Source organism: Staurois parvus, unplaced genomic scaffold, assembly GCF_062004578.1.
Source record: "Staurois parvus isolate SC_StPar_1 unplaced genomic scaffold, SC_StPar_1.0 ptg000409l, whole genome shotgun sequence".
NCBI classification, from domain to species: Eukaryota; Metazoa; Chordata; class Amphibia; order Anura; family Ranidae; genus Staurois; species Staurois parvus.
Genome location: NW_028318205.1, coordinates 1,602,317 through 1,628,888, shown reverse-complemented (window position 1 = coordinate 1,628,888; position 26,572 = coordinate 1,602,317). Strand labels below are relative to the sequence as shown.

Sequence of the window (26,572 nt, the reverse complement as noted above, 5' to 3'; positions counted from 1 at the left end):
GATGTAGAATGTAAAGTTAGCTTATCATTTATGGCAGGAGAAACATATGGGAACTCTAAGTGGAAAGAAATTTAAAGGGTATGTCTATCTTGAGGACTCCAACAATGATCCCAAGTTCTCAGCTGTGTTCACCTACTACATCAGTAATAAAGGAGACTTAATCTCTCTGCTGGATTCTCATTTTTCATCTCTGAAAATTAAATTTCAATGAGCATTCTTGATGTTTCAGTACTTAGTAGTATGTGGCTAAGCAGATAAACTTAAAGAGGGTTTTAGGTCACAAGAAGTCTTATTGGGCTACTTTGCTTTTGGAGAATGTTACACGTTACATCCATATTTAGGGTGTAATATGTAACATGCTCCAGGTCAGGTCTTGTGCTCACCTTGGGGGATGTCTGATCACAGAGGCAGCATTATGTGAGTATTTATAAGCCCCACGCTGTTTATACTATAATAAAGTTATACGGCTCTTTGAAAATCTTTCTCTTTGACACCTTTATATATTTCCTTTTTCAGAATCGATGAGCATTGATCTTTGCAACTTGCTGCACAACTTTGAGCCTCCATATCTCACCCTAGCCTGTGACCTTTCTTATGGTTGAATGTCTGCGTACTGCTAAGGTATTTGTTTATTGGCTGCCACATAGCACTAGTGTTATTCTGACATCCCAAATACTGTTCTTATGAAGTTATGTGTTTGATTATGAGCCAAATGCTGTCATGATACAGCTGTAGTATGGCGTTTACAATTGTGCATATTCGTTCTGAACTGTATATACAGTAGATGTAAGCTATGATTTTTGAATTTGAATCTTTTTGTCCTTTTTCTGCTTTTGTAGTTATTGTTTTCATTAATTTTTTTTCTTCTGTATGATTCAAGTGTGACGTCTGTGATCCTGTCAAGCAAGATTTCCCCAGGCCTGGTGCATGGTCGTGGGGGGGGGGCCTAGTGTGATGTGTTTTTATCATTAATGTTCAGTGATCCCTTGGCTTTTAAGTATACAACACAATGGTTAAAGCTATGTGTTTTATTATTGCTGAGCATAAGTTGTGATATGTTTTGCCTACTGTTTCAGTTTCTGTACCTTCTCTGTTTTCCTGAAGAAAATAATTTCTCAGAACACAAATTAAGAGAATACTGTGTCCAAACTGTGATCAGTGATTCAAAGTAAACTTGCAGTGCCGCTCTAAGCTGAGACAGAGACCCCCCCCGTAGGTTGCAGTGAAGGGAGCTGGCATCAGTGCACCATTTACAGGTGAGCATTATCAAAGAGAAGAAATGGTGCCGCTCACCAACTTAGTGTATTAGTGAGTTTGTTTTTGCCCCCTTTGGTACCCTTATCTTCCCTAGTCTGTTTTCTTCCATGGATATGGTTGAACATTGTGTATGTATCAATACTGGGGGGATAAATCAATCTGGGGTGAGCTGTAGAATGGTTGGTCCACCATTCTTTTAACCAAAATATGAATTTAGGATGAGGAAGGGGGCTATACTTATATTCTGATATGTTCATATAATGAGTTTTAAAACGATATATATGGTATATGCTGAACTTATGCCCTAATCATACTTTAAACTTTAAATTTACAGATAGGGGCATTTTGTCCCTTTTTTTTGTATTTCCCTTTTGATTCTCTAAATTTGATGGTGTTATGCTAAATATGGTTACTATTGCATTACATTACAGTCGAAGACTGGAATTGTTGGTGGCCTTTGCCTCTTTCTCCCCTCTGTTTGACACGGTGCCTGGCTTTCTTCTCCCTGCCCTATCCAGGGGGCAGGGTTGAGAGGCATTTAGTGTATCGTCTCCTCTCAAACTAGCAGTTATTGCATAGTTGTGATCAATACCATGGTAAGCTGTAAGTTATGATGAATATTTTAAGAATAATGGTTATATTTGTATCATTTTGTGTACTGTCAAGTATTCTATTTATCTTTCTTAGGCAGTCTGGCAGTGTCCCTGATGAAGCAGCTGTGAACTTTGAAACACGTCGGTATGCACTGGCGGTAATGATATTGTGACGCTCAATTATGTGATGATTTCTATGTCAAATATTTTATAATTATATGTTATGATGTATAAGAATGATGGTATATTTGGTCTACCCTCTTAATGGATTTCAATAAATTGCATGTATTTTATCAATGTGTGATGTCTTAGTGCAGTGCCTTTAAAGTCCATTATTTTTGTTTTTTGTAAGTGTTAGATTTGCTTCCGGGGCCACAAAGTAATTTTTTTCTACATTCCATGTTTAGTATTGAAACCCAATATTGTCATTTTAAAACAACATTATGTTGTTTAATTACATATAAAGTGTATGTTTTGAATAGCTTTACAAAGCAAAATCCATTAAAGAATAATAAAAAAAGAAATGTATGTGATTTCTATCTCTGAATGTACTCATTTAAAACAGGTGCCTTTTCAGTCTGACATTTGCATGCAAATATATCTGTTAATTTGTATTAGGCCTTTGCACAAAGACTTCTATTTATATACCTACTATTATAGATGTTTTAAGACATATTACCCCAGTAGAAAATATGTACCTTGACAATTTGCCTATTGTATTCTCTTAAATATTTAAATCGTGCTTTTAAATATTTTTTCCTTATAAACAAATAAGGAACATAATTACCAACTGGGTGAGTGGAAGTTTTGTAGGCTCCATTCTTTATAGCTTGTATTGTGTGCTTTCTTTTCTCTTTTGTTTTGAAATTCTTTTTGTCTTCTGGGTTGGTTGAAGAGGGGTCATCAGTACCTGAACTTCTAAAAAGGAATAGTAAATAGGAAAGTAGTGAATATTAGCCAAGGAAGGCTTAGATGGTAAAGAAATTGAGGATTTTTACAGCTGTATAGTAAACTCTGCTGTGGGTACAGACCCAAACTATCTCAGTAACAAAATAACAGTTTATATGATTGGATAAGGGACATTCCCCAAATGTCACCAAATGATCAAACCATAGTTATGCTACATGGTAAATGCAATTATTTGGGGTCTATGTTTCTGGTTCCTTTATTTGTTTATAACATCCTCTGAGTTAAACATACTCTAAATGCTCACTTTAAAAAAACAATTGTCTAAAATATATTTTGGATATACATTAGCGTACTAAGAAAGAAGGGACAGTTAGACAGTGATAATACCTCTGCCTCAGTATGTATTTTTTAATTCTACCAGATCATTGATACACATTTTTTTTATAAATTCTTTATTTATCAGTTTTGCACATCATACAGGGATTATTGGTGGGGTTTGCAGGCTCCAAGCACAACAAGTAGCCTGGGCCAGGAGCAAGATATACATATCAAAATAATTTCACCACAGATAGACCAGTCGAGATAAGGACTAACAAGGCATTGACAGTTTAGATCCCTTCACCTAAAGGCCTCTGACCCATTTAAATCCCGTACAAAAGTAACTTTTCAATTCATACAGAAAGACTAAAAGACAGACAGAATGAAAGAAAAGAGAAAAGGAAAAAGAGAGCCATAACCATGGAAGGAGAGAGGAAACAAAAAGGGGGGGGGTGAAAATAGGAAAGGGGCGGAAAGAAAAAGAAGGACAAGAAAATGAAAGGGAAAGAAAATGAGTGCACTGCCTGAGGGAAACTGGCCTGACACACTCTTTTGTCCAGCTTTGTGTCTGGCTTATTGAGCAGATCATTTAGGGCAGGGCTCAAAATTTCAAGTCCTGAGCTACTAGCCAGGACTTAAGTGTTACTCACCACCAGTTGCCCCACCCAACCTCTAACCTGCCCCACCCCTAATTCCACCCCTAAACACGCCCTCATAAATTACCTCATGAAATGGCACTGTTAAATGTTTTATGCAGAATGAAGGAAGGGAAGGGAAGGAAGGAAGAAAGAAAATGGAAGGAAGGGAAGGGTGGAAGGAAAGAAGGGAGAAAGGGGTGGAAGAAAGGGAGGGAGGGGTGAAAGGAAGGAAGGGAGAGAGGAGTGGAAGGAAGGGAGGGAGGGGTGGAAGGAAGGGAGGATGGGAGGAGTGGAAGGAAGGGAGGGGTGGAAGGGAGGGAGAAAGGGAAGGAAGAGAGGGAAGGAAGGGAGGGGTGGGTGGAAGGAAGGAACAAAGGAAGGGAAGGGTGGAAGGAAGGAACAAAGGGAGAGGTGGAAGGGAGGGGTGAAAGGAAGGGAGGGATGGAGGGAAGGGAGGGGAGGGGAGGAGTGGAAGGAAGGGTGGGTAGAGGGAAGGAAGGGAGTGGTGAAACGAAGGAAGGGGTGAGTGGAAGGAAGGGAGGGGTGGGTGTAAGGAAGGAAGGGAGGGGTGCAAGGAAGGATCGGAGGGAAGGGAGAGGTGGGTGGAAGGAAGTAAGGAAGGGTGGGTGGAAGGAAGGAAGAAAGGAAGGAAGGAAGGAAGGGTTGGGTGGAAGGAAAGGTTGGTGGAATGAAGGAAGGGGTAGGTGGAAGGAAGTGCCCAGTCTCCTATTTGTGCAGTGAATAAGGGGAGGGGCTGGGGGGCCAGGAAAGAAACAGAACAGTCAGGTATGATCTATGTAGCAGTGACAAGCAGTGATCTCCTGTATGGCTTTCAATGAAGCAGCTGGAAGCCGCGTCTCCTCCTCTCCCTCCTGCGGTTTTCAGCTACTTCATTGAAAGTCATAAAGGAGATCGCTGCTTGTCAGTTCCCCCACTGCAACCCCTCCCACACACCCCTCGTCCCGGCGCTGCTTGCCCCCACCTTATTTCCACTCACCCAATGCGAGTGGGCAAGTGGAATTTTCGAGGGCTGATTTAGGGGATATAACACAGGTAATAATTTAATAACTCCAATGAATATTTCAGTATTATCCCACAACCGACTCCCCTAAGACATAGCTTAAAGGTATTTTGATTTTCATACATTATCTTGGTTTATTCTCATTGATTGCCATTCTATACCAGCAGCTTTGCAGGGTCTGCTTAGCCTGGCTTTTGTGTCCTCTGTTTCTTTACCACTTCCATGGACTGTTTTTAACTCTTTACTGCTTGTATGCTCTCATTAGCAAGAGCAGGGTTCAGGAACCCCTTTTGTAAGAGCATACACCTGCAATTTCAGATTTATGTATAATGTGCTTTTATGTATATTGATGGATGTGAACAATTTGTGGATACATGGTAATAATTAATTTTTTGGTGTTATAGAACTAGGCTCCACATCTTCCTTATGAAGCAAAAAGGATGGCCTGTGAATCGAGCTTTCAATCTGTGAACCTCTACCCCACTGTTAGAATCAGCAGCTGCTTTAAAGGACAGCTACTATTTCATACCTCGATGAACCCTGGGGTATTTCTGTGAGTATTTCCTATGGAAGTCCCATTGAAACAATGTGAAGCTATTTGTATACCGCTTGAATAGGAGTAAAAATTTGAACTTCACTTCTGTGCTTTTTTTATGTGGGTTTTCATTACCATGAGTATTGTGAGAATAAAAATAAGATTTGTTTTACCAAACTATTATAATATATGTTGTATACTTACTAGCAGCACCTGGAAAGTCCTATTGTCCTTTTTTTTTTATTCATCTATATTGAAATTTTAGGGATATGGGGCATCTATTTGATATTGGAATTTTTAATGAGAGTTAAAATGCATACACAGTGGAATAAATTGAACTACATATGTTATGTATATACTGTAAGTACTTTCCATCTTTGATGGCAGAGTATGGGTTTAGCAGAGCTGGATCACTCTGACAAACACTCTATCCCACAATAGGAAAACAAATGTTTCCTTTTCATAAAATGTATTGTACTATTAAATGCAGTTTTTAAATGCAAGCAGTATAAGTAGCTGAATGTAACCTGGCATGGGCCTCCCACAGTTACTGTACAGAAGGGCTGGAGTGTGACAGGAAGAAGCAGAGCAAAGAGCCAACCAGTCTATGTGCTGACAAGAAAAATGCTAATAGGAAGAGAAAACAGATAGATGAGGTCATCACTGTTCTGCTTCTCCTTTCATTGTCCAATCACAGGCTGGGGCAGGCCTTGGATGACCTAGGCTTAGAGAAAGTGGGTTGAATGAAGATGGAAATCCACTGAGTACTAGTTTTGTTATTTTATAATTTATTGGACTATTCCTCTTTTTTTCATTTTGTTTGAGCATAGGTTCATCTTTAAATATAGGACAATGTGCAAATATGTGAATATATTGTGAATATGTATTGTAGATGGCCACCTCTTATACAGTATCTGGTTGTGTTACTCTTACCTATATATGGTAGAAGGCTGAATCAGCTGATAGAAAAGTATGACAATACTATGACAGCTTTTCCTAACATGGTAGGTTTTAGCTGTCTGTTGGGGAATAGCAGGCTGTAAAATAAAGTTGTCCACTTTCAACTAGACACAGTGACTGAATATTTAAACACATAATACAGGAAAAGTATATGGGACAAATGATAGAAATCCCAACTAAAAATGATGCTCTGTTCAAAGAATGCATAATTTAGTACGAACGTTTAAATAAAGAAAAATCAAGGCAGCAGCTAATTTAACATGATTTCATGTAATTAAAGTTATAATCCACATGCATATAAAGAAAAGACAAAGTAAACTGAATTTTTAGGAGATCCAGTTTTCCAATGTTAAAGGTCTCTCTCCAAAACTAAGTCTTGGAGGTAAATGGCCATCAAAGGCACAGAACAAAATGTTTTAAATTGCCTTCATGTAAACAAAGAGAATGTATTCCCAAGGGCAAAAATGTAAAAGGGAACACCAGTGTTACTTCTAATGTTCAAAATTACATACACAATAGGAAAAGGGCATTAAAAATATATAACGCATTTATCATTTGATAGTTACATGTAATATAAAAAAGGCTGTAAAAAGGAAATCAGAATGTAAAAATTGTAATAAAACAATAGGTTGCTAATAAGAATAAGACAAACCACCAACAATTATTTAAATATTTTACTATTGAAAAGGCTGAAGCTAGCCATATAGGCATAGGTTACAATAAAACGTAGAGTGTGTTATCTGAGAGACAGTAGCCACAAACTTTGTCCAGTGGCTGGATACTGTGTAAGCATCTTAGTGTATCATATAAAAGACTCAAATATTGGGAAAAGGGTGGGCAGTAGAGCTCCAGATGATAGTGGACATCAGCTGCTATCTTGAGCTACCAACAAAAGCCACATTATAACCACCCCAATTCTGGTAGTCATAGCCCCCTCAATCTTCTGCCCTGGTTTTCCTCAGAGTGACAGATTTCCAGTCTTAATATATATATATATATATATATATATATATATATATATATATATATATACACACACACATATATTTTTTATTTTTTGTATTTATTTATTTTTGTATAAGCATTTATATTTATGTTTTTTTCATTGACTTTTTCTGTATTTATTTAATTGAAATAAGGACTGCCCCCCACCAAAATTAAAAGAAAGGCTCATGTTAAAGGAAAGGAAGGAAAGATAGAGGTGCTGAATGTGGAGGTAGTAGGTGGCAGGTGTTGCTGAAAGGCCTTTTATTCCTTATCCTTTTTTCCTCCACTACCCTCTCCTTATTCACCTACACCTCCTCCTTCTTCTCCTTGAACATTTCCACCTCCTTTTCTATTCCCCACAGTCCTGCCATGCCTTTTGCAAGGTAGAAAACAATCCCTCCCTTGCTCTCTTCCTTCTCCTTAATGGTGCAGGGCAGCCACTTGTCTGTAAGTGCAGGACAGGGAGGAATCCTACAGCCATAAGCCATACCATCCTCAATTTGGAATGACCCCTTTCCCCCTCTTCCCCTAATAAAAATAAAAGGCAAGTGTACAAAGAGAGATAGAGATGTTTCAAGTGGAGATAGTAGGTACTGATGTGCCCTTTTACTCATCTGCTTTCTTCCCCTCCACCTTCTCCACATTTTTTCCAGTCCCAGTATACCTCTGCAAAGGTGGAAAATCATTCCTTTTTGTCTTCTCTACCACCTGCTTTACTTGCTTTATTGTAACCCCTTCTCTTCAAGAGCACAGAGCAACCACTTGCCTGAAAGTGACGATGATGCACCCTTTTCTTCCTCAAGGGCACAGGGCAGCCACTTTGCATACTAGTTTTGCTAATACACCTTTGTTTTTTTTTCCTCTTCCTCCTCTTCTTCCTAAAGAGCATAGAGTAGCAACTTACCTACAAGTGCTGCTGAAGCGCCCTTTTTCTTCACCTCAGGAGCACAGAGCAACCATTTGCCTGAAAGTACTGCTAATGCACCATTTTCTTCCTCTTCTACTTATTCTATTTCTCAGGGTTCCATAACAGGTACTTTAACTTCCAGTGTTGCTAATGTGCCCTTTTACCCTCCTCCTTCCCAAGGCAAAGAGAAGCCACTTGCCTGCAAGTGCTGCTAATGTACCCCACCCTTTTCTGATTCTGCCAAATGACTATGAGGAGTTGCTGGAATATTTTGACACTGCTACTCTAAGGGCACATCCACGGAGTTCTGCAATTCTTAATGGGTCTTCTTCAACATATGTGCTGCTGGAGTGAAAGAAAAAGAGGTCCACTTGAGAAAAACCCGGTAGGAGGGAGGAGCCTGAACATGGCGGCAGCGGAGAGCATGAGATAGGAGCTCTCCGACAGGACTCCTCCGCCTAAACCCTCCCCAGCAACCCCATCCAAGAAGAGGCATGAGCGGCTGAAGAGGTACCTGGAGAGTGGGGACCTCGACGGCAGAGTGGAGCCCTGGTGCGGAGAGAGAGAGGAGCTGTTGGTGCGGGCTGGTCTGCCCGGCAACCCGGACCGCGGCAAGTGAGAGAGCCGGGAAGGCGGGTTGCCGAGGTGACAGGAGAGCGGTGTGACCACGTGATCAGCCGCTTCTCTGAGTACCCCCCTAGCTGTACCTGCACCGAAGGGGGGAAAAAAAAACGGATACCCCTGCTGATCCAGGAACCAAGGACACCCCTAGAGGAGAAGATATAAGAGAGGGAAAAATTAAAGGAAATGACCCTGTGGAATCCCCAAGCAAATCGCTTGGAACTGAAGTCAGCAAGCTGGAACCACACCGAGGAGAAGGAGGGGTGAGCTGGGTGAGTGGAGGCTGCTGAAAATTGAAAAATAACTCATAAAAACGTGGTTTATCATTTCCTTTGTATTTGTTTATTGCTTGTGATACAAAAAAAAAAAAAAAAAGAACAAAAGAGAAAGGAGGGGATTCCCAGGGTATCTGGAAAGAGAGATTAATGTAGCAACTGAAGCAGGAAAACTAGAGAACAATCTAACAGGCAAAAAGGGGACCCTATTATAGAAGTGTATTATTTAATATCACATGGAAAAATAAAAGAACCCTATAGAAGACATGAAGAATAAGAGCATTAAAGGAAGTGGGCTTAAAGGGTCCCAATCAGGAACAATTAAAAAATATACATCGCAGGGAAATATAACCCCAGAAAGGTCACAAAGTACAAACAGGAAAAGAGAAGGGGACATCAGTCTGGAAAAAAGTCCTAGATTATCATTGGGCTTGGATGTCACTAACCAGCAGATAGTGGAAATGGCGGAGGGGAGAGAAATGGAAAGCGACCTACAAGCACCAAATAAAAAAGAGATGGCAGAAATGTTTGAGGCCTTAGAAAAGATAATAAAGAATGAAATGGCAACTATACGGAAGGATCTGGGGCAGGTGCTGACAAGAGTGGAGGAAATGGAAGGAAAAGTAAAATATCAGGCACAGAATATATCTCAATTGGAGGAAAAAGTAAAAAGTATGGAGAAAACGCAAGTGAAGTTGCTGTATAAACTGGAAGTACAAGAAAATAGGGACAGGAAGAACAACCTAAGGCTGAGAGAAATCCCAGAGACTATAGAAAGGGAAATATTACAAAAAGAAACATGTAAAATTTTAAATTCCATATTGAATAGAGATGCGTCAGAGGTGATTAAAACAGATGGCGTTTGGAGAAAAGGAAAATTTCAAAGTAGTGGGAAGGAAAAACCAAGAGATGTAATAGTTCAACTCCACAGATATGGGGACAGAGAAGAGATCTGGAGGAAGATTAAAGGGAAAACAATGATTAAATATGGCGAAATGGACATTCAGATCTTTGCAGACCTTACACCTGAAACTTTGTGGAGAAAAAGAACTTTGAAACCACTGACAGAGCAGATGAGAAAAAAGAAGGTGTTCTATAGATGGGGAACCCCAATTTGCCTGATTGGGTGGAAAAATGGGATAACAGCCTACCTGAGATTCCCAGAAGATATGAGAGATTTTTGTGAAAAACTTGAGTTGCAGAGGATGGAGATCCCTGGATGGGAAGAAGAAAATAAAGGAGGAGAGACAAGACAAGAGGAATGGCAGACTGTTAGAGGGAGAAAGTAGAATTAACTACTGTCTAAATAGAGATTCTTCTGAGATTTTTCCTAGGGGTGAAACCGTGAAACCGCGGAATGTTAAAAGTAAAGAAAGAAATGATATAATGGATGGGAAGAGTTGGGGAGGAGGGCGAAGGAGGAGGAGCTGTCCATGGGCAGAGTTCAAACCCCAAAAATAATCAACAGTGGTTCTTAGAACCACAAATGATTAGTAGGTATATTAGATGCCTAGTGGTGGGGAGGGGAAGGGGTGAGGTTAGGGGGGTTTTCGATGGGGTGTGGGAGGGGGGGAGGGATGGGGGAGGGTGGAGGGGGGGGAGGTTGGGTTGGAGGGAAATGGATAATAAGGGTAACACTCTGCAGGATTGAGAGAGGTAGTAAAGCAAGGGAAAAGAGAAGGAGGATAGTTATGCGATCTCCGGTTGGAAAGGAAAAAAGAAGGATATAAAAAGAATGGAAGAATTACAAGTCATTACTTATAATGTAAAGGGGTTAAATTTTCCTGGGAAGAGATTTAGGTTATTTAAGGAATTACATCATCAAGCAGTTTCGGTGGTTTTTTTGCAGGAGACACATCTTGAGATAGAATCTAAGGTGAAGTTGAAATCTAGAGATTACCCAACATGGTATTATGCAGATTCCCCGATTAAGAGAGCTAAAGGGGTGGCAATAGGGTTCAGAAAAAATATAAGATTTGAACTGAAGGATAGAAAAGTGGACCCAGAGGGGAGATATTTGTTTTTGAAGGGTAAAATACAAGAGGTGGAGTGCACAGTAGCTAATATATATTGTCCAAATAAAAAACCAGAGACGTACTTGAAGGGTGTGTTAAAAAAGTTGATGGATTTTAAAGAGGGTTGTTTAATATTGGCGGGAGATTTTAATTTTTGCATGGATCCACAAAAGGATACAACTTCTTATGTGAAGCGAGAGGGGAGTAGATCTCTGAGACTATTAGAGAAGGTGATCCATGAGTGCCAATTGGTAGACGCATGGAGAATCTTGCATATGAAAGATAGAGACTACACATTCTTCTCAAATGCACATGAGACGTATTCAAGGTTGGACTATATACTGATAGAACATCAATTTATAGAGTCAATGGTTAAAGCAGATATAGGAGTAATGACGCTCTCGGACCATGCCCCTGTTGTATTGAGGATGGGATGGGGAAGGAGGAGAATAGAAGGGGTAGGATGGAGGCTGAATGAAGCACTTCTTATGGACAAGGATATTGCACAGAGGATTGGGAAAGAAATTGAGAGATTCTTTAGAGAGAATGAGACAGAAGATGTGTCTAGGGCAACAGTATGGGAGTCTCACAAGACATATATAAGAGGAATCCTGATTGCTATTGGGGCAAGAAAGAAAAGAGAAAGGAGAGAAAAAATTAGTGGGTTCTTAAAGGATATATCTGAGTTAGAACAGATACACAAAAATAGCATGGTAAAAGAAATTAAGCAGATGATAACAAAAAAGAAAGAGGAGTTGGAAAATCTGATGGAAGAGGAGAGAAGGAGAGTTTATAATAAAGTGCTAAGTGAGAATTACAAATGGGGAGATAGGCCAGGAAAATATCTAATGAGAACCTTAAGGAAAAAAACAAAACAGGAACTATATAGATAAAATAAAAAGCCCCAAGGGAGAATTGGCCCACTCAAATAAAGAGATCGCAAAGGTGTTTGTGGATTATTACAGGAAGTTGTATAATATCAACCCTTACGATGTAGTAAATAATATGGAAAAGGAAAAAAGGGAAAAAAGGAAGATATATCTAAAAAATGCGGGACTACCGAAACTAAAAGAAGACCAACTAAATTCCCTTGAAGCAGAGATCACACAAGAAGAGATAAAAATAGCAGTAAAAAGCATGGAGATGGGGAAGAGCCCAGGGCCGGATGGCTATACAGCAGGGTACTATAAAACATTTAGTGAAATATTAACTCCCAAATTGGAAAAATATATGAACACCCTGGGAGGAGAGATGGACATGAGGGGAGAATCTTTACAGGCTCATATGGTACTGTAACATAAAGAAGGGAAAGATGCCTCGCAGTGTTCGAGTTACAGGCCCATCTCACTGTTGAATTTAGACACTAAGATATATGCAAAGGTCCTGGCGAATAGGTTGAAGGAGTTTATGCCTGAATGGATACATGGAGATCAGGTGGGCTTTGTCCCAGGAAGAGAGAGCAGGGACAATGGGTTGAGATCCCTGATGCTGATACAGAGAAGTAAAAAAGGGGAGGTACCGGTGGTGGCCCTTTCAATCGACGCAGAAAAGGCCTTTAATAGAGTAGACTGGGGCCTCATGATGGATACCTTAGAAGCCCTGGGAATTGGAGTTAGAATGAGGGAATGGATTGGAAAGCTGTACAGTAAGCCCTCCGCAGTGGTAATAGTAAATGGGGAAAAAACAGAGCCCATCGGGATGTCAAATGGAACAAGGCAGGGCTGCCCTCTGTCCCCCTTATTATATGTTATGTCATTAGAGCCTCTTTGATCAACAATAAGGAAAAATGGAGATATAAGGGGAATTCAGATAGGAAATGTAGAACATAAAGTGGCAGCTTTTGCCGATGATCTGCTGTTTTATGTGGGGAATCCCAGGATAACACTCCCAAATCAAATGAAACTGTTGAAGGAATATGGAGAAATATCAAATTTAAAAATCAACCCAACAAAAACTGAGATCTTAAACATAAACATCCCAAAAAGCGAAAAAGAAAAAATACAAAAAGAATTTCCCTTTATTTGGAAAGAAAGAGATATAAAATATTTGGGAGTAAGGCTTAGTGCGGCGTATAAAAACTTGTATAAACTAAACTATATTTCTTTATTAAATGAAGTAAAGGGGGAATTAAAAGCGTTAGAGAGAGGATTCCCATTGTGGTTAGGACGTATAAACCTGGTAAAAATGATAATTGTACCAAAAATTTTATACAGATTCCAAATGATACCAATCAAACTCCCGGAAGCTTTTTTTAAAGTAATAAAAAGAATGATAACGGGATATATCTGGAGGAAGAAAAAAACGAGGGTGTCCCTCGAAATATTAAGTAGAGATAAAGAGAAGGGTGGTCTGGGAGTTCCAGATATAAAGAGATATTACAAAGCAGTAATATTAGGGAGAATTTTTGACTGGACGTTCAATTTAGAGGGGAAAAGTTGGGTAAAAATTGAAAATACACTTAGTGGAACTAATTTGAATAGAATAATATGGTTACCGGCACAATATAGAGGATTGAAGGAGGATTTAAGTTGGTACACTGTAAATGTATTAAGGGAATGGGATAAAATACACAAATATATGAAATGGGAATTTAATTCTATACTAATGCCACTAAGAAACACAGAATTTTTTCCACCAGGTAGAGAAGAGATAACAGGTAGATGGTTTATAAAGGAAGATGTCCAACTCAGAGATATAATGGGGGAAGGGAAACTGAAGACCTTTAAAGAGATGGAAAAGGAAAAGGGAAATATTTTCACCAGGTTAGATGAGTGGCGTTACTATCAATTAAAATGTTTTTGGGGAAATCTCCCAAAACCCCTGAGAATGAAAAAGGATTGGAATTTGTTTGAAAGGTTGTTGGATGCACGGGGTGATAGGAAACACGGAATAGCTAAAATATATGGAATCCTCACAGATTTAGACACAAACACTAAACCAATGCACATAGCGAAATGGGAAAGAGATATGGGGGTGGTATTAGATGAAGGAAAACAGAAAAAAATAAATAGATTAGTTCACGGAAATGTAAGTTTGAGGGATGTAGAAACAAATTATAAATGTTTGACAAGATGGCACATTGTTCCGAGTGTGGAGTGTAAGATAAGTGGGGAAAAATCACAGTGGTGTTGGCGAGAGTGTGGGGAAGTGGGGACAGTGTATCATATTTGGTGGGAATGTCCAAAGATTCAAATATTCTGGAAAAAAATAGTACATTTAATAGAGAACATCATTGAAATGAACATCGGGTTAGATCCAGGGATGTGCCTGTTACATAGCTCAGAGCTATCAGTTAGTAAATATAAGAAATTAGGTTTAGGGTACTATTTGAACGCAGCAAAAAGCCTGATCCCCAAATATTGGAAGAAAAAAGAAATACCGAAAGAGGAGGAGTGGATAGAAAGAGTAAATTGGACTAGTAAGATGGAGAAGACATATTATATACAGGAAGATAAGTTGGAGGTATATCTCGCGAAATGGGAAAAATGGGAAAACTTTGTAATAAACGTGAGAAAGTGAACAGTAGAACGTCATAGAGAATAGAAGATGGGTAAGATATGCTTGCTTTTGATAAAAGATAAGGAAAATGCAGAGGGGGGGGGGGGGTTGGGGGGGGGAGGGGTTAATGTTTCAAGAGGGGGGTAAATGAAGTAATAAGAAATAATTGTATATTTATGATGATTGAGATGAAAATGTTTTTATCTTTTTTTTCTATTGTTATTACTGTGAAAAACTAATAAATATTTAAATTAAAAAAAAAAGAAAGAAAAAGAGGTCCACAATCACCCCAATGCCCAGGGTCTAAATGCCAGCTTTACCAAATATCTCATTTTGTGAGTTTGTGGCCTGTTCTAAACCATAGTGGTAGGTATCCAGCTGCCAATATTTACCACAGAAGGCCATCACTCAGCCGTCATTACTTTTCACAGAACTCCATCCTTGCCCTCCTCTAGGATGGATAAGTGAAAGGCAGAAGTCCTCTCAGAAGTCCACACCCTGAACACAGAGGCAGAAAGAGAGATGGTGTCTACGTACAACTAATGATGAACTGACAATAAGTGCAGGTTGTTAAAAACATCCCAGATAATGCTGGATTGAAGCAGCTACATGTTTTGGAGTGTCTAATAATTTGTATGTTATTCACAGTTCCCATCTTCATGTTTAACCTGGAACCAGTGGAGGAGGAGAGCTAAGATGAGGAGCAGTCACTAGACTTCTTTCCTCCAGCCCTACTTCTCAACAGCTATTGGTCTGTTACAGTCCCCCAGCTATTCCTTGCAGCCACCTCCAAAACAATCCCTATCTCCAACCAGTGGAGCTGTTTTTCCTGTGCCAGCTGTGGAGGCTCTCATCCTTTTAGAGAGGGCTCTCAGCAGAGGTGCCAGGAATAACAGACTGCCTACCTGGGAATCATCTGTTGAGTATCCTAAGGAGGTAGGAGTATGGCATGAGTCCAACAGAGGTTGAGGTTGGGTGGCAGAGTTGAGGGGCATGAGGTAACATGGTGGTGGATAGGGATTAGTATTTAAGGGGTTTTTGTTTTTGTGTAAGATTTAGCGGAGGTTGCTAGGCATTTGCCAAGCATTAAAAACGCCCCACAAACGCCTATAATGCAGTTTGAATGGTGTTACAGCTCCGCAAGGGCCCCGGGCGTTTGTGGAGCGGCGCCGTAGACTAGAATAGGAAGCTTTAACGTCTCCTGACTCGACCAGAGGCGTCCGTTTTGCCGCGACACAAACGCTCCCGTTAGAACAGCACCATGTGCTGTAATGTGCAGAATTGGCAGAGGCGTTTGGGAAGCGGTAAAAACGCTTCCCAAACGCCTCTCTGCCGCCTGCACACAACGCTAGTGTAAACGTAGCCTAAGATTCCGCAAATGGGCAGGTTCCAGACACAATGTAACCTCTGTGCACATGTACACAAGTTATCTCAAGTGGTCACCCACTCACCAAACGGGATTGGTGTGAGATTTGCAGGAATCAGCAGCGTAGATGGTGGTGGCAGGGAATGCAGTAGCTAAAGGTGATTGATGGAGGACAACATGGAAGGAAGCAGGTATGCTGTGCAGATCTGCAGAATACAGCAAAAGTTTACCACTCCATCAATGCCGTTTACTTTCTCTTTAACCACTTCAATACCGGGCACTTTTACCCCCTTCCTGCCCAGTCCAATTTTCAGCTTTCAGTGCTGTTGCACTTTGCATGACAATTGTGCAGTCATGCAACACTGTACCCATAAAAAAAGTCATAATTTTTTCACACAAATAGAGTTTTCTTTTGGTGGTATTTAATCACCACTGTGTTTTTTATTTTTTGCTAAATAAACAAAAAAAAAACCCCAAATTTTAGGGAAAAAAACACGTTTTTCTTTGTCTCTGTTATAAAATTTTGCAAATAAATTACCTTTCTTCATAAATTTAGGTCAACATGTATTCTGCTACATTTCTTTGATGAAAATACCCCAAATTAGTGTATATTATTTAGTCTGTAGGAAAGTTACTGAGTCCACAAACCATGGTATATATATCTGACAATTGATCAATCAATGTTCTTATTACCAATCTCATTTCTTGAGGCCCGAAAATGCCAGGATAGTACAAATACCCCCCAAATAACCCATTTTTGGAAAATAGACAGTCCAAGATATTCAGTAAGAGGCATGGCGAGTTTTTTGAAGTTGTAATTTTTTTGTCACAATTTTTTTTGAAAGTGAAGAAATTAGAAAACATTTACATATTGTCACCAGTCCAGTACTGCGTTATTATATAACTGGTGTGGCAGTGATCAGGGACACTGACTGGTGACAGTATGTTAAAAAAAATAATGATAATAATAATTAAATTATTATTTTTTTAAATTTTTTCTATTATTTTGTTCTTTTTTTATTACTTTTTTTCCCCCTTTTTTTCAACACACTGTGACCAGAGCAATACAATGTTACAATAGTAACATTGAACTACTCTGGGCAAGTGATCAGGAGTTTTTTTTTGTACACATTATGATTACTAATACCAATGTATTTCATTGATATTTGCAACCATTGTTACTGAATAAAACTGACTCATTCAGTCTTTTGTTGTGATTAGCTGTGATTGGGCAAAGCTCATCACATGATACAGATGGGCTGTGATTGGCCCTGTCAGTACCATGTGACTGCTTTGACCAATCACAGCTAACAACACAATTGTATACAATGGATGGCATGAAAGAAAGCCATCCATTGTATACAATTGCCATGTTATCTTCTGTGATTGGTCAGAGTTGTCACATGACACTGGCAACAAGCGTGGCCGAGTGAGTGGCACTTTCTGACAGGACGTCATATGATGCCCACTCAAGAGGAGGAGTGTATAGCAGATTGATGGCCGGGCAGGAAGGTGCTAAGGATCTATGCATAAAACAGTGCATCATTTATGCTTTGCTGGCTGATCCTTAAAACATAATGTGTATCTGACATTTCAGCATAGATGTCAAATTCAATCTTTCTAAAACTGAGCTCATAATATTCCTTCCCGCTCATGCCCCCTCCCCTGACGTCTCCATCAACGTCAATATTATAACTATCAGTCCCTTCCCTCATGCCAGAGTTCTAGGTATAATCCTGAATTCTGTCTGTCTTGTAGACTTGTACCTCCATAACATCTCCAAAAATATGCCCCTTTATAACCACTGAAACCACTAAGAAACGTATTCACTTCTGTGTTATCTCTCGCCTATCTCCTCTTCAGTTTATCATGAATGCTGCTGACAGACTCGTCCACCTTACCTGCTCAATGTCCACCACCCCTCTCAGACAATCCCTCCACTGGCTTCCAATTGCACAACAAATACAATTGAAAACATTAACAACAACATACTAGGGCATTTACTACTCTGCACCAAGCTACATCACCTATCTTGTCTCTGAATATCACCCAAAATGTCCTCTTCGCACCTCACACGACCTTCTGCTCTCTTGATTCCTTGTCTCCTTCTATGCTTGTCTCCAGGACTTCTCCAGAACTTCTCCCATCCTCTGGAACACCCTATCCCAACTTGTCTGGCTATCTCCTACTCTGTCCACTTTAAAGCAATCCCTGAAAACTCATCTTTGCAGGAAAAACCTATCCTGCCTTCACCTTTTGTTCCACTTGCCCTTCCTATTAGATTGTAAGCTCCCAGGAGCAGGGCCCTTGTAACCCTCTTGTATTACACTGTTTTATTGCTGTATTTTCTCCCTTTAAATTGTAAAGCTCTGTGCAAACTGTTTGTGCTATATAAATCCTGTATAATAATAATAACAATAATAATCACGTCCAGTCTTCCAGTCTGGAACAATTATGGCATTCCTCCCCTACACTTTGTTGCTAGAAAACTACTTAGAACTCTCACACATTATGTATTTTTAAGCAAAGGCCCTAGAGAATAAAATGGTGTGTGGAAAACATACACTTTAATGAATTGTTATGCACAAAAACAATATAATACTCATTTGTTTGGTAAAATAACAAAGATGATTTACACTTAATAACTAGATACTTAACATTTCACTCTTTAAAATTGCATATGCCTTTGGATCGGCATCAAACTACGATACCTAAAAATTTCCATTGGGGACGTTTTAAAAATCTTTACAGGTTAGTAGCTTAGAGTTACACAGGAGGTCTGGTGCTAGAATTATTGCTCTTGCTTTGACATTCATGGTGATACCTCACGTGTGTGGTGTAATCATCATTTACATATGTGTGCGAGACTGACATGTGTCTGCGCCTTTGCACGGCAGCATGGGGGGACCGGGTAGCTTTTTAAAAAAAAAAAAAAAAAAAATATATATATTGTGGGAACTCGCTTCAAAGGGTAGAGCTCTTCTTGTAAAGCACACAGCAACTCGCTTTCCTTTCAGGGCTTTTTTGCCCACTTTTATTTAAGAAAGTTCAAACAACAAAAATGCTTCCCACGCAGGGGTATCCACCATCAAGCAAAACAATATGCAGCCTCCTGGCTCGTACGCAGTTTTAAGTCTGCCTCCTGCAGACTCTTCCCAAAGTATGGCACTAGCACACAGCTAGTCTGGCTTCCACCTCTCCTAGGTGTAGCCCACCTGACTCCACGGCAGAGACCTCCCGTCTGCCTGGGTGGCGCCCTCCTAACTGCCGGGGTGGAGCCCAGAATCATGGCCTGGCTTCCCCTAAAAGGCCTGCACATACCTGTGCAATCAGCACGCTGGCTGCTCCCAAAATATGGGCCCAGGATTGGAGATTTCATCCCTCCCAAATCTCTAAGAAATCTCCAGGCTACAGGTCCCAAAACAGGCTTTACAAACCAAAGAGGAAACTTATAAATCAGTTTCCTCTGCATTGTGAGAACTGCCTGGAGCCCCTCAACCTGTATAGTTGAGAATCCTGGGTCTCCATGATGATTTCCACCGTGGCAGGATACCGCACTGCCACATATCCCCCCCCTTTGTTTTGATCCCGTAGGGGGCAGAACACACAAGCTCAACCTCTTTAATTTGGCACCTCTGTGCCAGCTTTCACCTATATGAGCCCATTCCTGACTAACTTTGCTTTCTAAGGGAAACTTTCCTTCCTGTCTTATGAGACGACTTTCCCTGTGTTCTATTACATGGACTTGGGCCCTATAAAGACTCTGTGCCTTTTTACGGGTACGCTTCCAAAAGCGTTGCCTCTCTATTTTCCTTGGGGCCACCCAAGTCACCTTCCCATTAAGGAACTTCCAAAACTTGGTACATTTCTGAGGATGAGGTTGACGCCTGAGTTTTAGGTGTTGGATAACATTACAGCTACGCTGCACTCTCAACCGCCGGTTTCCCTTTACCTTTGAAGGGGTCACGCTTTTAAATACAAAAAGTGTGGGCTCTTTTATTGGGGTTACCTTAGTCCCTCTCTGCATTCTATGTACATGCATCTTCTTACTGACCAAACTTAACTCTGCTTGTTTCCCCCCGTACACTGCATGCTTCCTTTTGTCACTGACATTCTCAGACGACAGCAATGTCCTACTCTCCTTCTGAAGGACAGCCCAATTGCCTTGGTCTTCAGAGGTTTTTAGGTCAGGGGACCTCTTTAAATTATCCACTTCCTTAAAGTTTTCCCTCTGGGCAGATAAGCTATTTAAAGTTTCTCTTCCCAGAGTACCCTCCTGAACCTGTAGGGGGCCTAATTCAGCCGCAGCTTTTAGCTCAGCTGTGTCTACCACATTACCCACCACATCACATGTTTCAGGGTTATCAGCACGCATGTCCTCATGACCTTCAGGTGCATCATTAGGCTTATGGTCAGAAACATCCACACCTTTGTCAGAAGTCATTTCAATGTTTGGCAGGGCAGTGTCTGGAAACCAAGTGCACAGCGTGGAGTGGTTGTCTCCCATGGCAACGTCACTATCCACCAGCTCCACTGGCACATGAACCTCTTCCAGCAACTGTCCTGACACCCGACAGTCATAACATAATTCTACATTTGGTTTACTGACCCCAATCACTTGACGTGTGCCATCTGACACTTCCACCAACACTGGCTCATTTGGGATCACACTATTCATTCCCACACCATTGGATCCTTTGTGGTTTGTGGGCACGATCTCTGCTATGTGCTCAATCTCACTTGGCCCGTCTATATTGGGAGGGAGACCATCTGCAGCAACAGCAAGTGTGCCCTTGTCTATGAGCTGCTCTGCAGGCCCTCCATTTAGCACAGCAGAAGTCATGTCCACTCCACTGTTGGAAACAGAGGTCCCTTTCAACAAAGCCAACAGGTTTTCAGCCCATCTGTCCCAGTCTACTTTCTCTGCGCTCCAATCAGAGGTACTACGCAGTACCGCACCAACTGCCGGAGGAGACACAGGACAGAGTGGCTCAGCAGACACATCACATATATCACTTTTGTTCAACCAAAACTGTGGCACTAAATTTTTAACCTCAACAGGTTGCAATACCACACCCTCACCACCGTACTCTGATGGCGCTTCATTCACCTCAGGAACACTTCCATACATATTGTCAGCACTGACAGACTCAGTTAACCCATTATCACCATGAGCATTTTCAAAGATTTCAGTATTAGCATTTAAATCATCATTTGTGTCAAGTACTCTCTTGTCCAGAGCAGCAACATAGTTGTCCCAGGCAACCTCTGGCTCCAACACACAGAGCTCCCAGGAAGTTTCCATGGACACCTTTGCAGCCTTGGATACTGTTGCCAAGGGCAACAACATATCTTCAATCATATTCACATCAACACTGTTATCCTTAGTGAGCTGTGCTAGCCCATCACCAACCGTAACCTTACATTTACCAACAGTAACACTTTTGTTGGCATGACCATCAGCATTCTCATTGCATATAAACATCACTGTGGTTTTTGCAGGTAATCCCTGGCTATTACCCAGCTGAGCAGCCTGTGAGCCATGCTTCACAGCACTCTCTCTCTTTAAAGGGACACTATATTCAGTTTTAGCAGCTCCATAGCTGACCTGGGAAATCCTCTGCTCCGTCACTGCGGGCTCCTGGGAGGTTTCCCTGGGCATCTCTGCAGCACCTGGCACTAGGGAACACGGTGCCATGACAGTTTTGGTCACCCCTAGTTTACCTTCCCCAGCCATCTGCTGGATTATAGCAGGCACATGCAGAGTCCCCATGTCCTTTTCCATATTTAGTCCTAATCGTTGGGCTTCTCCCTGTGCCTCCCCACTACTCAGGGTAGCACACAGCAGCCAGTCCATGTCCATCTGTATTGTGGAACTCCCTGAAGGACACACTCTCACTTCCTTGGAATCAGTCCCACAAACTGAAACAGTCTTACCATTTCCTGCAGCAGGTGTCATAGCCTTCACTTGAGTGCGTTGTCTCTCCTCTGTGGTTTCTCCACAGGCTGACTTCCCCAAGTGGTCACGGTGCAACACTGCAGCCATTCCGGACCAACTTACACCCCCTGCAGGTAACACAAGATCCCTGTTGCTAGGGGTAGCTGCCAACATTTTTAAAAATGAATCTGGGCTTGCAGATGAAGCCTTTTGCTCAGTAGCACCCTCATCAGTGGTATTCCATAATCTGGGGCAGGTAAAGATACCATGCCCAAACTGACCACATTCCAGGCAGGGTATGGTTCCACCGATAACCTTCTTGGGATACGGAAAGACATCTCCCTTGTAGCCCCTTCTCCTGGTTGCCAAGCTTTCTCCTGTTGCTATGGGAGATGGCACTCTCCCAGCTGAACATTGTGGGTTCCTCCAGATACGCTGAACTCTCATTTCTGCGTTGTCACAATCCTCTGCAGACGACACTCCTCTTACAGGGTCCGCAGGCCTGAAGTCACATGTGTTGCTATGGGCAACCACATTCTTCTCAAACTTGTGGTCAGGCTGTCGCTCCTTCCTTGCACTCAGAGCCGGCTTGCCTAACACAGATGCAGTCCTTTGCTTTGATATGCAACTTTGCAATGGAGGCTGAGACAAAGGGCATTTAGAGACAGTGTGCCCCCACTCCCTGCACCGCAAGCATCGCTCTTGCCAGCGTGTCTTGTCCAGGCTCCCCACATTGCAGCCTTTTTCCAGCTTAGGACTCTGCACATTCATAGCTGGTCTCCTTTCACCAGTGTTGCCAGCAGCAACATGCACTTCCCACTTTGGCAAACTTTGTTCATCCATGTATGGGGCTCGTTCTGGTGATAACAACCCCTCCAGCCATAGGGCTCTGTCTCTCATTTCCGCAAATCTTTCTTCTTTTCTTTGCTTTGACCGCCCCATCTTCACAGTCACTTCACAACACTTTTGCACAGTCCAGCATCAAGAAATGAAGCACTGTCTCTTTAAGGCAGGTTCTCCTCACCTGCACACACACCAAATTGTGCTGTCCATTGCACAGAAACACAGTTCATATAACTGATGAACTTACTTTTGCAGGGATCTCCAATTATGCCCGCATCCTCCACCATATGTGGGAACTCGCTTCAAAGGGTAGAGCTCTTCTTGTAAAGCACACAGCAACTCGCTTTCCTTTCAGGGCTTTTTTGCCCACTTTTATTTAAGAAAGTTCAAACAACAAAAATGCTTCCCACGCAGGGGTATCCACCATCAAGCAAAACAATATGCAGCCTCCTGGCTCGTACGCAGTTTTAAGTCTGCCTCCTGCAGACTCTTCCCAAAGTATGGCACTAGCACACAGCTAGTCTGGCTTCCACCTCTCCTAGGTGTAGCCCACCTGACTCCACGGCAGAGACCTCCCGTCTGCCTGGGTGGCGCCCTCCTAACTGCCGGGGTGGAGCCCAGAATCATGGCCTGGCTTCCCCTAAAAGGCCTGCACATACCTGTGCAATCAGCACGCTGGCTGCTCCCAAAATATGGGCCCAGGATTGGAGATTTCATCCCTCCCAAATCTCTAAGAAATCTCCAGGCTACAGGTCCCAAAACAGGCTTTACAAACCAAAGAGGAAACTTATAAATCAGTTTCCTCTGCATTGTGAGAACTGCCTGGAGCCCCTCAACCTGTATAGTTGAGAATCCTGGGTCTCCATGATGATTTCCACCGTGGCAGGATACCGCACTGCCACAATATATATATATATATATATATACTGTATATATATATATATATATATATATATACAGTCATGGCCGAAATTGTTGGCACCCTTGATATTTCTCCAGGAAATCATGTATTTCTCACGAAACGTATTGCATTAACACATGTTTTGCTATACACATGTTTATTCCCTTTGTGTGTATTGGGACAAAACAAAAAAAGGGAGGAAAGAAAGCAAATTCGACATAATGTCACACAAACCTCCAAAAATGGGCTGGACAAAAGTATTGGCACCCTTTCACAACTGCGGATAAATAAGAATGTTACAAGCATGTGATGCTCCTGTAAACTCACCTGGGGCAAGTAACAGGTGTGGGCAATATAGAAATCACACCTGAAAGCAGATAAAAAGGAGAGACGTTCACTTAACCTTTGCATTGTGTGTCTGTCTGTGCCACACTAAGCATGGACAACAGAAAGAGGAGACGAGAACTGTCTGAGGACCTGAGAACCAAAATTGTGGCAAAATATCAACAATCTCAAGGTTACAAGTCCATCTCCAGAGAACTAGATTTGCCTTTGTCCACAGTGCGCAACATTATCAAGAAGTTTGCAACCCATGGCACTGTAGCTAATCTCCCTGGTCGTGGACGGATGAGGAAAATTGATGAAAGATTGCAACGCAGAATAGTCCGGATGGTGGATAAGCAGCCCCAAACATGTTCCAAAGACATTCAAGCTGTCCTGCAGGCTCAGGGAGCATCAGTGTCAGCGCGAACTATCCGTCGACATTTAAATGAAATGAAACGCTATGGCAGGAGACCCAGGAGGACCCCACTGCTGACACAGAGACATAAAAAAGCAAGACTACAGTTTGCCAAAATGTACTTGAGTAAGCCAAAAGCCTTCTGGGAAAACGTCTTGTGGACAGATGAGACCAAGATAGAGCTTTTCGGTAAAGCACATCATTCTACTGTTTACCGAAAACGGAATGAGGCCTACAAAGAACAAAACACAGTACCTACGGTAAAATATGGTGGAGGTTCAATGATGTTTTGGGGTTGTTTTGCTGCCTCTGGCACTGGGTGCCTTGACTGTGTGCAAGGCATCATGAAATCTGAGGATTACCAAAGGATTTTGGGTTGCACTGTAGGGCCCAGTGTCAGAAAGCTGGGTTTGCGTCCAAGATCCTGGGTCTTCCAGCAGGACAATGACCCCAAACATACGTCAAAAAGCACTCAGAAATGGATGGCAAAGAAGCGCTGGAGAGTTCTGAAGTGGCCAGCAATGAGCCCAGATCTAAATCCCATTGAACACCTGTGGAGAGATCTTAAAATTGCTGTTGGGAAAAGGTGTCCTTCCAATAAGAGAGACCTGGAGCTGTTTGCAAAGGAAGAGTGGTCCAAAATTCCGGGTGAGAGGTGTCAGAAGCTTATTGATGGTTATAGGAAGCGACTGATTTCAGTTATGTTTTCCAAAGGGTGTGCAACCAAATATTAAGTTAAGGGTGCCAATACTTTTGTCCAGCCCATTTTTGGGGTTTTGTGTGACATTATGTCATATTTGCTTTTCTGCCTCTGTTTTATATTTGTTCCAATACATACAAAGGGAATAAACATGTGTATAGCAAAACATGTGTTAATGCAATACCTTTTTTGTGTGAAATACTTGATTTTCAGGAAAAATATCAAGGGTGCCAACAATTTCGGCCATGACTGTATATACTGTATATATATATATATATATATAATTTATTTTATTTTGTTTTGTAATACTGTAACTTTAATTTTTTTAACAACTTTATTGCTATCGCAAGGGATGTACAACTTACCTTGTGATAGCATGGAACATGGCAGGTCCTCTTTATGGAAAGGTCTGGGGTTAATGACACCCCGTATCTCTCCTCTGTCCTCCAAACCATCAATTCAAACTGAGGACCCCTTTCCATCTCCTACAAAAGTAATCCAGCAGCTGTATAGCCGCTCGGATTACTTTTACTAAAAAGTCATGATCCTGGTGGGGTGGCGGTGGAAGTGGTATACTTGGATTTTGCAAAAGCGTTTGACACAGTTTCCCACACACAGCTAATGTGTAAAGTAAAGTCTACAGGCTTGGAAAAATCCATATGTAAATTGATAAAAACTGGCTAAAAGATCGTATTCAAGGAGTAGTGGTAAATGATTCCTACTCTGAATGGTCTAGGGTTGTCAAGGTTCAGTATTGGGACCCTTACTTTTTAATATATTTCTAAATGATATAGGGTCTGGGATTAAAAATACCATTTCAGTCTTTTGCAGATGACACCAAGCTGTGCAGTGGAATAACGTCCTTACGGGATGTCTCCAACTTACAAGCCGACCTCAATGCACTGTTTAATTGGGCAACTATGTGGCAAATGAGGTTTAATGTTGATAAATGTAAGGTTATGCACTTGGGGGCTAAGAATATGTATGCACCATACATACTAGGGGGGGGGTACACCTAGAGGAATCAGTGGTCAAGAAGGATCTGGGAGTTCTGGTAGATCACAAGCTTAATAATGGCATGCAATTCCAAGCTATAGTTTCTAAAGCGAGCAAAATCCTCTCTTGTATTAAAAGAGGTATAGACTCCAGAGAGATATATCATTTTACCCCTGTACAAATCATTAGTAAGACCTCATCTGGAATATGCAGTTCAATTTTGGGCACCAATTCACAAAAAGAACATTGGGGAACTGGAGAAAGTACAGAGAAGGGCAACCAAACTGATAAGAGGCATGGAGGAGCTCAGCTATGAGGAAAGATTAGAAGAACTGAATTTATTCTCTCTTGAGAAAAGGAGATTAAGGGGGGATATGATTAACATGTATAAATACATCAGTGGTTCATATTATGAACTCAGTGTAGAGCTATTCACCCTGAGGTCATCACAGAGGACAAGGGGGCACTCTTTACATCTGCAGGAAAATACATTTAATCTCCAACTACATAAAGGTTTCTTCACCGTGAGAGCTGTGAAAATGTGGAATAGACTCC

At 41.4% G+C, this 26,572-nt stretch overlaps 1 protein-coding gene across 1 annotated transcript in view; it reads right to left on the bottom strand.

The window, feature by feature from the left end:
* The window catches only part of TPO (thyroid peroxidase), a 225,803-nt gene extending 205,528 nt beyond the window's left edge, over positions 1–20,275 (bottom strand). The window contains exon 1 of the mRNA XM_089686702.1: positions 19,951–20,275. Coding sequence (XP_089542828.1) covers positions 19,951–20,275 — 325 coding nt within the window. The remainder of the gene's footprint in view (positions 1–19,950) is intronic.
* Between the last annotated feature and the right edge of the window lie 6,297 nt (positions 20,276–26,572).